The sequence below is a fragment of the Curcuma longa genome, chromosome 4, assembly GCF_044706935.1.
Source record: "Curcuma longa cultivar G26 ecotype Majalengka, Jawa Barat chromosome 4, ITB_CL_G26_1.1, whole genome shotgun sequence".
NCBI classification, from domain to species: domain Eukaryota; kingdom Viridiplantae; phylum Streptophyta; class Magnoliopsida; order Zingiberales; family Zingiberaceae; genus Curcuma; species Curcuma longa.
In genome coordinates, this window is record NC_133864.1 from 14904024 (window position 1) to 14919894 (window position 15871).

The 15871-nt window shown below is 33.2% G+C and overlaps 1 protein-coding gene across 1 annotated transcript; it reads right to left on the reverse strand.

Moving 5' to 3' along the window:
* Positions 1-205: 205 nt before the first annotated feature.
* LOC141827688 (membrane-bound O-acyltransferase gup1) lies at positions 206-15034 on the reverse strand. Its single transcript, XM_074714998.1, has 20 exons — positions 14885-15034; positions 12017-12197; positions 11871-11926; positions 10638-10819; positions 10512-10560; positions 8306-8409; positions 8147-8211; positions 7673-7743; positions 6519-6578; positions 5948-6061; positions 5089-5213; positions 4913-4964; positions 3839-3901; positions 2758-2867; positions 2580-2672; positions 2402-2483; positions 2067-2144; positions 660-735; positions 528-577; positions 206-438 (listed from the first exon to the last, which is right to left on the reverse strand). Exons 2-20 carry the CDS (start codon positions 12117-12119, stop codon positions 385-387), a joined length of 1587 nt encoding a protein of 528 aa, XP_074571099.1. The 5' UTR covers positions 12120-12197; positions 14885-15034; the 3' UTR covers positions 206-384.
* Positions 15035-15871: the final 837 nt, after the last annotated feature.

The window sequence follows — 15871 nt, forward strand, 5'->3', positions numbered from 1 at the left end:
AAAAGGACCTAAGAAGGATCTAGGAAGATTTTGGCAGTTGATGTTGTCGATAAGAGTTCAGGAATAGGAACGGAATTGATCGGGAAAAAAATTGAACTCTTGATTTATAAACCTTCAAAAGCTGCAACTCGCTTTAAATTTTATCAAGCATCATCAAAAACCCAAGGAATAGATCATTATACAGTGATTAGCGTTATAATTTTTGGAGAGAAGGTTTATTCATTTCTTGCAAATCTATGAACTTTTTGGAAAATATGTTCTGAACAATAATAATAATTTCCAAAAAAACAGGTCCCAAAAAAATAATTTACATAGAAAATTCACGGGCCTAATTTTTTTTTCTAATCTCTGGTGAGAATAGTCATCAACAGGCAAAAAGCCCCCTCACTGTTCCTTTAGCTGGTGATTTTGCTTAGCATCCCGTATATGAAACATTAGCTGCATTTTCAGTACTGGTTAGAAAGGTTAGTGATGCCCAGTAGAATGAAAAAAAAAAAAATTGGATCTTTACGAAATGGTTACGAAACCTTGGTTCCCACGTAAAATGTTGCGAATGTACCCATCAAGAGTGGTAAGCCTGAGGAATGCATGATACAATGTAACGATAACCATTCCACCTAAGTGACCATAGACAGAAAGAAATAGGGATGCAAGAGTACCATCGCTACGAAGCAACCGAGAAACCAACCAACTGATCCCAGATGGTCCTATAACAAAACCAGCCAGATTTGCCACCTGCACAAGTCAAAGAAACAATACCCAGCACTTACATTATGGAACAAAGTTCATCAAGACAATGGAATAGATGCACTCCAAACAATAAGGAAAACAACGAGGAATTCTGAGAGGAACATAATCGGAAGATAAGGTAACACCATAAAAAGGAGTTTAAAAAGTATTAGTTTTAGAAAAAGAAAGGCACAAACAAAAAAATCTATTATCGAGATGTATCCCAGTTCTCAGGTGACCCTGCTAACTTCACAAATGTAAGTTTCATAGAGTTTCCATGCTACTTGAACTTTGACAAAGATAACAATATAGTCAACGTTTACAACAACAATTAAATCTTATCACCTTATCCTACTAGATGGGGTCGGCTATATGAATCTTTCTATGTCATTGGAATCTATTCTCTACCATATCATCATTTATATTTAAATAAATTTTAACTTGTTTTATTGTTGCTAACCAAGTATTTTTTTATCTTAATCTTTCTCGTTTGATGTGCACATTTATCAGTTTCACATTACCTATCTAGAACATCTATTGATCATCTACGTACATATTCGTACAATCTTCAACGTATCGCCCTGAGTTTTCCCTTAATAGGTGCAATTCCAATTTTCTCTCAAATGTTTTACCACTGAGTGTTCCTAAATTCTATATTCCAAATTTTAGATAATTAGATTTTCTATAATATTTATTCTTACCCAACCTATGATGTGAGAACTCTTGCATATTTAACACTACACCCGAGTTCTTATGGAGAGGTAGCAGTCCTTGCTAAGATATTACAAATGGACCCTACACATTCTTTGCGAGGAACATCCTAGCATCAACACAATAGTTCGATAGATTTATTCATTAAATATTTGCTTCTAAATCTACATTGGTTGGCAACCTAACAAGCAACTCTTATCCTTTTTCAACCAGACTTGAGACTGGCTTTGGTGGGGTTTACTAAAAGATTAATATGAACATCCATGACTGAAGACTAAATGATTGCAGAAAAAAAGTCACATTAAAAAAAGGAGCATTTAAGTGATTCACTTAGAAAAGCGTGGAAAACCATCATGAAAATTGAATAGTTCGGCTGCTGTTAAAGCTTCTTAGAAAGCAAGGACCACAATCTGAACACTTAGTAAGCAACTTTCAAATATCCACATATCAAACTCAAAATTCACAAGATTTAACTAGTTGCCCTTAAATGAGTTATGCTGTTACAAGAATAGCATCAAAACAGAACCTGTACTATGGAACCTTCTGGTGTTGAGCTAGAGTGTCAAGCTTCACCTCAATGGAAATCATAATAAAGCTAGTTATCTAAGAAAAAGGATAAAATATACCATTAGGCATGAAATTGTGACAGCTCCTCCAATAGCCTTTAATTCTCGTATAATGCACACCCCAAGAACACTTTGTACCTGAATAGTGTGATGATTAAGTATTTCAAAAATGTGTTAACCAATTCCAACTTGGGGACAAGAGCTACTACAAGCACTCTTTCCTGTCCACTTAGTAACCAACAGTTATTACAATCATATAAGATGTTGCTACTATTTGGTGATATTATGCCTTAGCATATGAATGGCATACTATTTCGTAGTGATAGTTCAAATAGCTTATAAGCATGACAGTTTAACTTTTCAAAAGAAACCAAGATGGAGGCAGCAATTTTTACATGGACATTGGAGATGTAAGATTTGATCACTATTTCAGGAACGAAAAATACACATGTCAACCATGCCCATGAGAGAAGCTTCCTATCAGAGACAACAAGAACATTAGGCTTTGTCTAAAGTAAAAGTTCACAAAATCAATTGAATTGATTTCTAAAGTTAGATATAAGAGAACATTACCATTCTAGATCATGCCATAATGCTACAAATGTGAAAATAACCCACACATTGAGTAGCTTTCTATGAGAACCACCCAGAGGAATATACATGTATCTGCCAACCATGTTTACATAGCTGCATGATATGTTTTCCCAAATTATCTGAAAAAAAAATTGAAAACGAGAAAATGTATGCAAACCTGACGATCCATTTGTTGAAAGATGAGTGCCAGCTTTTCCAAAAGGTTTCCAAGTCATAACAATTGTTGAGACACCTAGGCATATTCTCAGGAGTCTCAATGCCTGCCATCTATAAATGAGAATTTATATTGGAACTTTGAAGAATGCAATCTCAAATTCACGAGTCCAACAACTAGATTCTAGAAACAGTGATATAACAATAGAAACACTGCATTTACATGGGAGAATTGTCTACAGCTACAGAACAGTGTTTATATATCAGAGAGAATATTTGGATGTCAGCACTATGGGTCAATGTTGCAGATTGAAAGCTCATTGCCTACATTACAAACTACAAATGCAATCCCTCTGCTAGGTAACTATGGAAAACAACAATTTTAGCAGATACAGCAGCAGATATGTTGTTCATCAAGGATTTACATATGCAAACTTAGGAAGTGGATACAAAGTATTTTGATGTTTCGATGTTACTTTCATCCAATTACTTAGCACTAGCACAGTTAGCATTTCAGGTAAAAAGAAGGGTCCCCCGAAAGCTTTTAGAATCCAAAAATTAAAATAGCTTAAGAATACCAAAAAATCTACTGTCTAGGTCATTTCTTTAAAAGAGATAGATTGAACAGAACAGTGAAATTAGAATGACAGAACTCTATATTGTTCCAAAATAAGAAAGAATGGATGGATGAAATTTCACTTTAGACAATTCTTGATAGCCTAAAATAATGTGTATATGATCAACTTAAAATATTTACATGGGTATCCAATTACTGAAGCTGAATCTGTGGATATCTGAAGTTTCTGGGATAAACCAGAAATATTCACTTAGTAAGAACTCTAGAATCTAATGAAGAACAATCAGTGATGGATCAAACATACCTATGCCATTCATTAAAGTTTGCAGTAATATTCTAAATTGTGATACTCTAACATAGTTACTTGGGTCTTCAATTATTAACCTTAATGACTGGAGTCTTGCTAGCACAACGTTTGAAGTCATCTCCTAAGTTATTGTTAACAGTGATGATTTAGTATACAGAGGAGAAAATACATTAGGAAAATAACTCCAGTTCAGAAGAATACCAGTGACCAAAACCTAAAATAACGCCAAATCAGAAAGAATTTCAGCCACATGAAGTTTACAACCTGTCAACAAAAAAGAAGATAACCACAAATAGTTAGCATATGCTTAGGTCTCTCGGTGAGATGTGGATAACAAAACTAAAAACAAAGCAGATCCAAGTGGACAAATGAGACACCTGATATGATGCAAGGATTTATGAGATGAATTTGCATAAATTGTAAATTGATAGATTTAAGAGTAAAAGAAACAATAAACTGAATGACATAATATTTTATTACCATAGAAAATCCAATTTGCACAAGACATGATATTTAGAAAATGAAACAACAAACCAAGACTGCAGGTTGGATGAAGAGATTTTAAAAAACATAAAATTATCTTATTTGAGCAACTATTTGCATAACCAGAAAGATCAGTCTTATTGGTAAATGAGAACGCTTGATTTAAATATCTTAAATCATATAAAAACCTAATATCAACTCTTTTAGCTTTCATAATGCAAGACACTTTTTGTACAAAAAGTGATATCTTCTGACAATGTAGTTCAAAGATTCAAGAGATAATTGATGAAAATCAAATCAAATGTAAAATAAGACCTCTAGCCAAAATTATTTTTTCTTCGATTAATTGGAAGTTAACATAGTATTCAACAAGAATCTTATGAGAAATCATATCATTGTGATGTTTGTGCTTTAAAGCATGTCTTTTCTCTATATATTATGAGTAAGTTTGAGCTAGTTCACAGATGCAATTAGTTATTTACTAACGAGTACAATATTCTTAATTCTGTTACTTGATATCCTTGTTTAATTTTAGGTCCTTATAATTTCATGAATGATCGATGATTAAACTTTCACAAACCACAAGGCATGAAATCTTTTTCATTTCTCCAAAATATATGTTTTTCCAGTTGCCGAGCGACTTTGAACCATTTGGATTGGGATCATCTTATAATGTTTTCTTCTTTCAAGCTCAGCCTTTGTAGTGCCATTGTACAATACATATATTGTATAAATATTATCTTGGGCACATAATTGTAATACTGAAAAAACAAGCAATAGAAGATATCCTACCCCATAACCTACAATAAGGATCTCCAATGGGGATAAATGCCTCCAAGATCCACTGAATAAAAAAGAAAGAGAGAATAAAAACAGTTAGAGGGAAATGCAAACAAAGAATCTTATTTGCATTTAAAGAGGGAAATGAAAATAAAATAATCTGATTTGCATTTAAACAATTTACTAACCTAATTGCAAAAGCATTGTAATATAGATGATGTGTCATTGCTTCCATAAGGAGAAGGGAAAGAAGCCATTTTATGCCATACCAAGTTATTTGGCCAAGCGAGTAGTTCTTCTGTGGCATATCCATCTACGATGATAAATACCAACAAAAACTAGATAAATGAAGATAACCGTGTATGCTTTTGTTGGAAAGCAGTACTGAACATCAACCAGTACAACATTAGTTTGGTATCAAATATGCATACAATATAATGAGGCAAGCCAAACCAAGCATAAGATGACACAAAATGAAACCAACACACTCTTGAACATACTAAAAAATACATTTTGACTTGTGCAAAAGGCTCATACGTCATAAAAGATAGTCATGCAAAATCTGATGATCGATCAATAGATTATTTCATTATTTAAAAAGAGACTCGAATAATAGTTAGTTGCACAGGGAGTGGAGTTGTAAAGGTTTCAAAACCAAGATCAACTACCCCATAAGAGGCTGTGTCAGCCTCTACACAAGTTTAGTTCCTCGCCTTGTACAGTTAAAATGACATCAGCAAAAAAAAAAAGAAAGAAACTAGTTCTGTGGCAATATTAGCTAAAACTTTCATAGATCATGAACACTTGAGATGGAATGGGGGGTTTATATACTTGAAGGTTGAAGAAATAGAAAAGGATCTCAATGAGAACTTAGAAATACTATCTGAAACCATACTTCTGTTAATGATATCAACGAGTTATATCATCAATTCGCTTCCATGAAAAGTGTAGGTAAAGTTCGCCAATGAGACACTAGCAAATGTACCAAAAAGAGAATTACTGGTATTGTTCAATTGGAAGTTGCATAGTTTCAAAAATAGCACTAACCTGTGCAGAGAAGGCATTGAAGCTTACAATTGGTCCAGCAATATATAGCGGTGTGTACATCAAATAGCATAAGTACATACTATATGAATACTTGTTTGACTGGATGCTTCTCTCCTGCCAAATGTAAAGATAGTGAGCTCAAACCACCACCAACCAAGAGACTAAGTGCATAAAGTTTCTACAGCAGCAGACTAAATCAAGACACTTGGCAAAGCATCCATATGCATCATCATAACCAAAATCCACAAGGGCAAATGAATCAGATCATCTTATTACAGGAATTATACTCCAAGAACAACATATGATACATGAATGATGTAGAAAAAGAATTTTCAAAAGAAAATAGAATACCTTAAGAAGCATCATGTACTGCTTGAAAGAAGTTATTTTAAGGAATCATACTTGTTATATTTAATGAACCATTTAGGTGATATGAATCTACTAGCTCTACTTTCTTGTTAAGAGACATTTCCAAAATATAATTCAAAGAAATTATCCTGCTGTGTCAAAGACTTATAATCATAATTTACTTCGACTAGCATTTGTTATTATTGCATGGTAATATAAATACCTGCAAGGAAAAGTAGCATGACTGGCCAGTGGAGCATATATTGCAACGACCCCTATGTTTCTGTATCCAAGAGATACTGAAACTAATTCAGATTAGTAGATCAACAGTTAACAACATAAGTATCATACCCAATTTTCTACAGAGGAAGAAAATCCAGCAGCTTGGGAAAAGCATTATTTAGGCTAAGTATTTTTTCTGATAGTTTGAATAATGAACATTTTTTGTATTGAAAAGCAAGAGTTGCTGGACAGTTTCTTGACTCAATCGAATGAATCAAACTAACAATAAAAACAACACAATAATACATTTGCGATTGATCTATAGGGTTCCCATGTTGCCTTAGACTTTAACAACTTGTTTGATTAACTGAATGAGTCATACTAAATCAAGCAAAAAATGCAACTTGCAAGCAATCTTTAACATTCCCATGTAAATCATGAACTGATCAGTACAAGTCAGATACAATCATGAAAAAGATACTAATCCCAGAGCACAATTGAATGTCACATATGGTATATAGAAGTGTCCGTCAGAGACAAGGAGACATGTGTAACACAATATCCATAGTTGAAGAACAGATCCTATGATACTTAACATACAATACACAGAATTTCTACAAAAAAAAAATTGTTAAAAAAACACCACAGTTCTGGTCAAGTAAAATATACAAAAGATTCTTGTTTATATGGTGAGAAGTCAAAGCTCAGAAAAACAACATTTATATTCTTCCTATGAGTAAAAAACCAATTTCTTGATATATTCAAATTTTCTGTTTCACTTATTTTTCCCACATTCCTTGCAAAGACTGACAAAACATATATGATTAGCCAAATGAAAATGATGGGCTTTAACATCACATATAATTGTCATTCAAATCCAAGCTCAAAATTCAAATCCACACAAACTTTCCATTTTCACATCACCAACAGTTCCTTATTGTTTTAGATAATAAGAAAGAAAGCGTGCATGGCCTACAAGAAAACATATATGACCAACAAAGCACGGCCACAGATAAAGATACAAATAGATAATATTCTTAAAAACAAGTAGTTTTATGGACACAAAATATGACACAAGAAACAGAATTACATTGCATACAAGTAGCCGACATCATCATAGTAACAGATTCTAAAAATGAGTAGCTGACATTCTACCTCTTGATCAAATTGAGGGTTCTTGTACGACCAATGATAGTCGCATCCAAAGCTGATTATGCGTAGTATGACTGAGAAAAAAATGCATAATAAAGAAACATTTACTTTGAAGCAAGCTTTTAGTTTTTCAGCAAATTAAGAAAAGCAGCATGTATTTCATGGCCACATTTAAAATCTTAAAGTAGTACACCTTTTTGTATTGACTGGTTGCTACTAGGTGTTGGGTGAAACTAGATTACATTAAAAAAAATTGTATCTTGTCCCAAATGGTTAGCCATGAAAATGTATTTTCTATCTAGCTAATTACAAATTGAAAAACGAAACAAAGAATAAATAGCATTAATTGCATTTCACACCAGAACTACAAAAAAAATCTCATTCTTGCCAAATAATAAATTGAATCACTAACACATATTAGTAATACTATGGTTAACAGAATGTAAACTCCAGCTGACAAATGTTTTTTGAATTTACCTAGATTAAAGCAGATATGCCACCTAAATATACCTCGGTAGTTGTCCAAAAAGGCTAATTGTTGCCTGCGTACATCAACCAGGTACAAGATTTACAAGTAACATGAGAAGGTAGAAAAAAGGGAACTGTTTTAAATTAATAGGTAAGTCAACAACTTACCCAAACAATGAAAAGGAGTAGCCGTCAAAGACACGATTTAGGATGAGAATGGATAAGTTTAGTAGCCAAAGGATTCCCAAATAATACTTGGATTTAGCAAAAAACTACAAAATGAAAGGAGAAGTTCTGCATAGATTTCAGATGTCTCAAATAAAACTTGCAAGATAGTCAAAGTTCTTATCCAATAATATAGTTGGTTAATATCAGCACTACATCAATCATTATCAAAAAAGATGTATGGACTACAGAGATAGCAAGATAAAATATTTTCATGAGTCATGAGTATGAATCCAACCCAAATTGTCAGAAACTCAATTTCAATTAACATTTATGGACCAACACCTAAATTCTCAAAATAGAAAACTCAAGATCAAATCAAAACTCAAATTCTCAAAATTGAGATTCCAAACTTGAAACTCAAAGTATAACATGAAACTCAAACCCTCAAAGGGAATTTGATATTAAGGTTTGAATTTTCTTCAAATGATTCAAAGGAGACTTGCATCTTATTATAGAATTTAAGATACACATGTTATGTTGGTAATAATTCTTGTTAACAAAGCCAAGCATTAAGTTACAAATAAAATGGTATAATATTAATAGAACACAAATGTAATATACAAATATCAACGAAGGTAACAGAATTAGACAATATAAAATTCTTGAAAATAATAAGAAATAATAACTCAAGAGTTAATACTGTAGAATAAGAAATATGAAAAAAAAAATATCAAACTGCATTAAAAAGATATAATAAAAATTTATGCAACATATATATACATACACAAACCCTAAATAGTTAGGACAGCCAGAATTAATGATGAATAAAATAAGAATTCAGTTAAAAGAAAAACACAAAGTAGCAAATACATTTTGAATATAGTTATGAAAAGAATATTTTAATACAAAATCTGCTCGACGATGACAACAATAATGAAGCCTTTATCCCACTATGTGGGATTAACTACATGTATTCTCCTACGTCATTGAACAACTATATCATCATTATATTTAGAACTTTATCATCATCTATAAAACATTATATTGTTTTATGGTTGCTAGCCAAATCATTTTTGATCTCTCTCTTCCGCTATTAATGTGTAAATTTGTCATGTTCTCGCATCATCTAATTGGGGTATTGAACATCTAAATACATGCTCATATCATCTTAAATGTGTCTCAACATTTTCCGACAATAGATGTGACCCCGACATTCTCACTAGCGTTCTCATTTACTATCCATCCTCGTATATCCGCTCATTCACTTTAACATCTTCATCTCTACAACTTGCATCTTTTATTTGTGTGCTCACTTCATATACCAACATTAACATTCAACTGTATATAACATAACAGGTCTAACTGCAGTTTTGTAAAACTTACTTTTTAAGCTTTAGAGGTACATTACTATAATACAAGAGCCACTCGACGATATAAAAAATAGATATTACGTGTAATATAAATTTCATATAACAAAAATAAAATGCATAAACTAAAACAAATTCATCTTTAGTAGCCAACTATATCATATGGATAGCATAACCTTGTAGTTCACAATATAGCACAATCAATTATGTTTTTAATTCATTTAGCAATTGTAAAAAGTTAGTAGATATGACGTTAAATATATTTAGAGGTATCCTAATTTTATATTTATATACTTTATTTTTTAATTTATAATTTACAACTGTGTAATTGTCTTATTCAGATCCTACCAATCTGATTGATATTGGATTCAAGGAATGGGAGATTCTATAAGATCGAGCCTGCACCAAAAGATTCTAATCCTGAAAACCATGAGGATATCAAAAACATTGTCCCTACAGTCAAGGTAGCATAGTTTAACCATCTACAATAGTTAAATATGCCACTGATAGCTATTTGTTTCAGATAAGTATATAAAATGATTATTTAGGCTGAAATGTCCTCACATAGGAATCAAGAGTATATCAAACAATCAAGCAACTAAATAACTAGTTCACAATCAGGATTTTGAAAACTATTGTCCTCTTCAGCTTGTACAAACCATTCACCAGAAACAGCAAAAAGGTTGAAATCAACAGAAATGATAAGCAAAGGAAAATGAACAAACCACATTCATCAACATAATCCTCAGAATCTATTCAATAAACACCATCTCCAGGACAATAATAAGGAAAAATCCAAAAACAGGAAGTGATAAGCAAATCTAGGAAAATGAACAAACCTTCGCCATGCAAAAGTTTAGGGAGGCAATTGAAAGAATATAAACAACACTGCAATAATACCAAAATAAATAAGCTACTATGCATAAATTTGAAAACATTTAGAGATTCAAGTGTTAGAATTGTACCATGCTCCATGTAAATACCCTAAATAACTCAATGATGTCAATACCCATACAAAAGACATTCCTCTCCCTGTCAGGTTTGCCCAATACCTTAAGATATTTGCTATGATTGTAAAGAATGCCAAAACAACTGAAAGAATAGGCAAATTGCTGCGGAAATTTCTCCATTGTGCATCAGATACATCCTGAAGATGAAAGGACATAATAAATATTCAAGATATTATTCCATCCATACAAGTTGTGGCACATGAAGAGCAACAACTGACAAAGTATAGATAAATAATTACAAACGAAGAGAAAAATGAAAGATGAATATATGAATATCCTTTTTCAAGAATTAGAGAAGCCAAAGCTCCCTTGATGATATTTAAACTAATGTTTAAATCATAAAATATGCTTAGCCATTTTTAGTTATCGTAAACTCAAATTTGGTGTGGTTATGTGGCTCACATAGTTAGTTGTCACCTAAACATTAAATATCTTGAATACTAAGGCATACTTATCATGTTAGAGAAGTAAATTCAATAAACCTTAGGAATGCCCATGCCTGAAACATGGCATAAATCCCAATTAACTCAGCTACATGAACATTGTCCTGCCTTCAAGTTGTATGTAAGGTCATAATAACAGTAATAGAATCAGAGGAAATTATTACTATTCTGGAAGTCAAGGATAGTTTTTTCTTTCATGGATGATTAGCAAGGATGTCTATACCACAGCTCACATATTACAAAGAAAGTACTACAACAATACCACTAAAACATTACTTTCATTGTTTCAGTTCACATGATTGACTTTGTTCAACTAATAGATTTTTTCCCAAGATTATTTTGAATAAGAGAGATAGAAGGATCCTATTCACTCTGTGTGCCCTTAATTTTTAACACAAACCTATCTAAAAATTAGAAGACAAAGAAACCTAAAATCAAAGGCCTGTAACCCCTTTCAATGGCCATAAGAAATTTTTTGAACAGGAGAAAAAGAATTAATAACAGTTATGATCCTTAAGAGCTGATATACAACTAAATAATGAATGTCAATGTGTCATTGCCTCAGGAAAGTGACATGTAGAACAAATTGGACCGCTTAAATCTTTAGGGAAATTAATGAAAGTAGAAGACAGAGTTAGAAACTCCAAAAGACATTTGTTGACATTCAGTTTGGTGATCTAATTTCAAGATTAGTAGGTTCTTATTAGAAAATACTAAAAAGGAAAAAAATAATATAAGGACATACATTCAGATGATCGGGTATCCATCCAGGGCGGAGGCCTGAGAGCTTGCCACGGTAATCTATTAAAGTACCAAGTGATCAGGCAAAAAATGTAATTTACAACTAAATGAAGTAAAATCAAGAAAAAATACAATGAGAAAAGAACTTACAATTGGAGAAATGGAACGATCGGTGAATCACAAATAAATAAAAAGCTACAGCATAGAGAAGAAGAAATGTGAGCTCCAACCGCCGATATGCTCTCCAAATCATCTCTAAAGGAAAAGAAATAAGGAAACAAGAGGCGTCTCGATGATCGGCAATGGTTGCAGCACTCTTTCCGCCGGTCAACTGAGAAAGCAAATGAAGGTAGACAAAACAAGCCTTCACCATAATTGGTAACCCAAATTTAACAAAACAGTCTATGTTACTGGATTCAGGCCTAGATAACTTGAAAGATGGCTTCTTCTAAGTGTATGAGATTATTTTTTAAAAAATCCTAGTAATACAATACTGGAATTGGCAGAATATTTGTTATTGAAAAATATTTAAAAAATGAAAAAAGGCATTTCAATTTTTTCCCTATTGCTTTGCCCATAGGACATTATGTCAATACCATAGAGATCCCATAACTATAGATTGATATCGATTATTTGCTGATTTAATTAATTTAAACAGCAAATTGAAGATTTTGAAAATTAGAGTACTTTAGGGGAAATTAGTAAAATATATGAAGAAAGAGATAATTTTTCTTCATTAATAAAGGATCAATAGAAGTTGAAAGACAAAATTCAGATCACTAATTTTTGCCCACAGCGAGCTACAGAAAACTCACATATCAATAAACCATCAGCATGAAATAAAGAGAAGAAATCACTTCCCTTGAACTTAACAAGGGCAAAAAAAATCGAAAACTCATTGACTACGATTGAGCACAACACATATCAATAAACCAACATGAAATAAAGAGAAGAAATCACTTCCCTTGAACTTAACAACTGACTACGATTGAGCACAACTGTCGATCGAAAAAGGAGGCAAGGGACAAGATTCACTTGCCAGAGGAGAGATCCGGAGGTTTCTCAGCTAATTGAGATGCCAACATAAATTTGTCTGAAAAGCCATTTAACTTACTGTCAACCTCAATTTGTTCATGGAACATAGGAACATTCGCAATCTGAAAAGCCATTTGATTGTCATAATGAATATTTATTGGTTAATTACTAGTAACACCTGATCCATCTCGCCTCATAAATTGTTTGTCATTGCCCTATAGATGCCTATGTTTCTAATGAAGACAATGTTTTCCTTCAGATCTTTTAATAGATTACAAAGTTATTAACACTGTTTTCTATGATATTTAAGCTTTTGTATAAGTTAACTTACTACAAAAGGCATACTACCTGATAATAAGAAATGGCTTTAAAATCGTATCTCCTAATAAAAAATTATGACTATGGTTCTTGAGATAATTTGGTTCTATAGAGAACCGGTCATGTTTCGACAGTACCGATAGGAAGTTGATGGAGAACTAGAACTGGGCAAGCTGCTTGTCCACCACCTTATAATTGAGAAATAGATGAGATCAATGGCAGGATTGTATTGGAATGCTTCCATCTCAAGGCAAATGTCTATTATAGACTCCGAGAGGTCTTTGTGGAGTTCCAAGACAGCAGTGAACCCTAATGAAGCAAGATAGAACTGCAATTTCTAGTTAGGGCTCTAATACCACATCAAATGAAAATAGAATCCTCTGCCTATGAAAGTCTCCTATACCTATGTAATATATACCATCAAATTTAAAACATTATGATCAGACCCTTGAACATTTTACATAAGTAATCTTAGGTTCTATGATCTTAAACAAGAAAAACATGTTCTTGATTAGAACATCTAAAAATATTAATGAATAAATGAATTTATTTTTTGAAAAACCTAATCATAAAGAACAGCTAAGAGGCATGGTGATGACAAGTAAATAAATGCTGCTAGGGCAAAAGGTGGTTAGATAAAATGAAAAATAAATAAGTATACCACGTTTTTTTGGCACCCAATTTTGTTATAAAATTGTCAAAATTATGAGAGAATTATTTTCCACTTGAAGCCCTAGGCAGCAAATGTGCTAACTAACTATTAGAACTAACAAAAGAGGTATGGTCTCATTAGATTGCCCTTCTATCTAATAAAATGACAATCAATTTTTAACATATTAAGCATTTTTAATTTATGGAGGATGTAAAGATTTTCTAAAATTCTAGTAATATATATAACCTTGTATAAAGTGTTGAATTGTTGCGCAAACACGGTTTGATAATGATGATAACATAAACACTTTTCAAAATCATCTAAATGAGTATAACAACCAGTAGAGGAAGCAGCACCAAGAAATCTAACATTATCGTGCAAGTTGGCAATAGATTACGGCACACAAAAATACCATGATTTGAAAGACATAAGGATAAGAACCTATCTTGCAACCAGCAACAGCTCCTTGAAAGACAGACTAACAGCTCATGTATCTATACACCAACAGTAACCAATTAAGTTTGACAGATGTAGAGAGCCACAAACAACCAAATGCTCGTATCAAATATAGAATCTCAGTAATTATAATATCTATTGACTTGAAACCCCTGTTATAAAACCAAGGATGAAACAAAACCAAATTCAGCCCGAGCAGAAATGTACGGGCATATAATACCATGATTCATAGAAAAAAGTGGGGAAAAAAGCCTTCCTCAAAAATAAATCTAAGCCAAAATTATCCCAACGCCTACAAGTCAGATCTTAACTAGTCTATGCCAAACAATCCCCGCTCAACTTACAAACCCTAAATCAGGCAATACCACACATCAAACACTACCAAAACAGAAATAAAAAGAAAACATAATTAAATCAGACCAGATCTGATCTCAAACAAACATCTCCTTCAACACGTCACTTCCGTCGACACACAAAATTGCAACAACTAGGAGACTGAGGAATCCAAATAATTTGAAGCTACAAAAAAGGAAGGTGAGTTAGAAACAAGATGTTACCGTCGCTTCAATAACTCGGCGCAACAAGTTCCCCTGCTCCAAACCCTAGGTCTGCTCCGAGGGAGACGGCAAGGAAGGAATAAAAGAGAAGAACTCGCGAAAGGCGACCACTGCCGTGGATTACTCCAAATCAGAACAGGAGGAAGAAGAAAATGGAGCAAGATGTTGGATCAGTCCCCTGCTCCAAACCCTAGGTTTGCTCCGAGGGAGAGGAGGAAGTGAGCGAAAAATTCGCGAAAGGATCATTGTTGTGGAGTACTAATCAGAACAGGAGGAAGAAGAAAATGGTTTAATATTGCAGAAGTTGATGTGGCCCGTTGAATTTTAAAGGGACGGAGCAGATTAAGTACCGTAGAAAGGATCTATCAAGGGCGGGATGGTCATTTCGTGATTTATTTTTATGACGTGGAAAAAATATTTTAAAAAGTCATTTGTTTTTTGAGGAACGTTTTTATAAGGGAAATTAGATTCTATTTTAGCGCGAGAGATAAAAAGTATCTTCTATTCCTTTCCCTCCTACTGATTGATCTACGATAGATGGGTCTTCATCTGATTGGTGGTATGCTGAATCAATCTAGTTGATTTGCAAATTGAATTTTGTCTAGTTTTGTGCTTAATTGATAGAAAGCATCTGCAAATTGATATTTGTAGATGCTCTAGTCTGGATCTCTGCAACTCCGTCTTTTTATTTTTATTTTTTTTGTCCCCAGGGCAATGGTGCAACGGTAGGACATCCGAATTGTAATTCTCTCGATTCGATCCCTAGCTACGGCGTATTAGAAATTTTCCTCAAATGGGGAACGCAATCAAAGGATATTGGGCATCTGGATTGGCCGCCGTATGCGCTTCCCGATTTACCCTGGTGGTCGGTGGGAAACTTCCGTGGGACCGGACCGACCATCCCAGAGATGTGGCTACTAGGATTATCATTTTTTTTTTGTTCTGGACTCCGTCCGCACGCTTACGAAGAAACTGAAAGGCTAAGCC

Coding starts and splice junctions, on each gene's coding strand:
- LOC141827688 (XM_074714998.1), bottom strand. CDS start 12,119: ATGATTTGGAGAGCATATCGGCGGTTGGAGCTCACATTTCTTCTTCTC. Junction 8,212..8,305: donor TACTCCTTTTCATTGTTTGG/GTAAGTTGTTGA, acceptor TGATGTACGCAG/GCAACAATTAGCCTTTTTGG. Junction 2,673..2,757: donor TTCAACAAATGGATCGTCAG/GTTTGCATACAT, acceptor CATGGTTGGCAG/ATACATGTATATTCCTCTGG.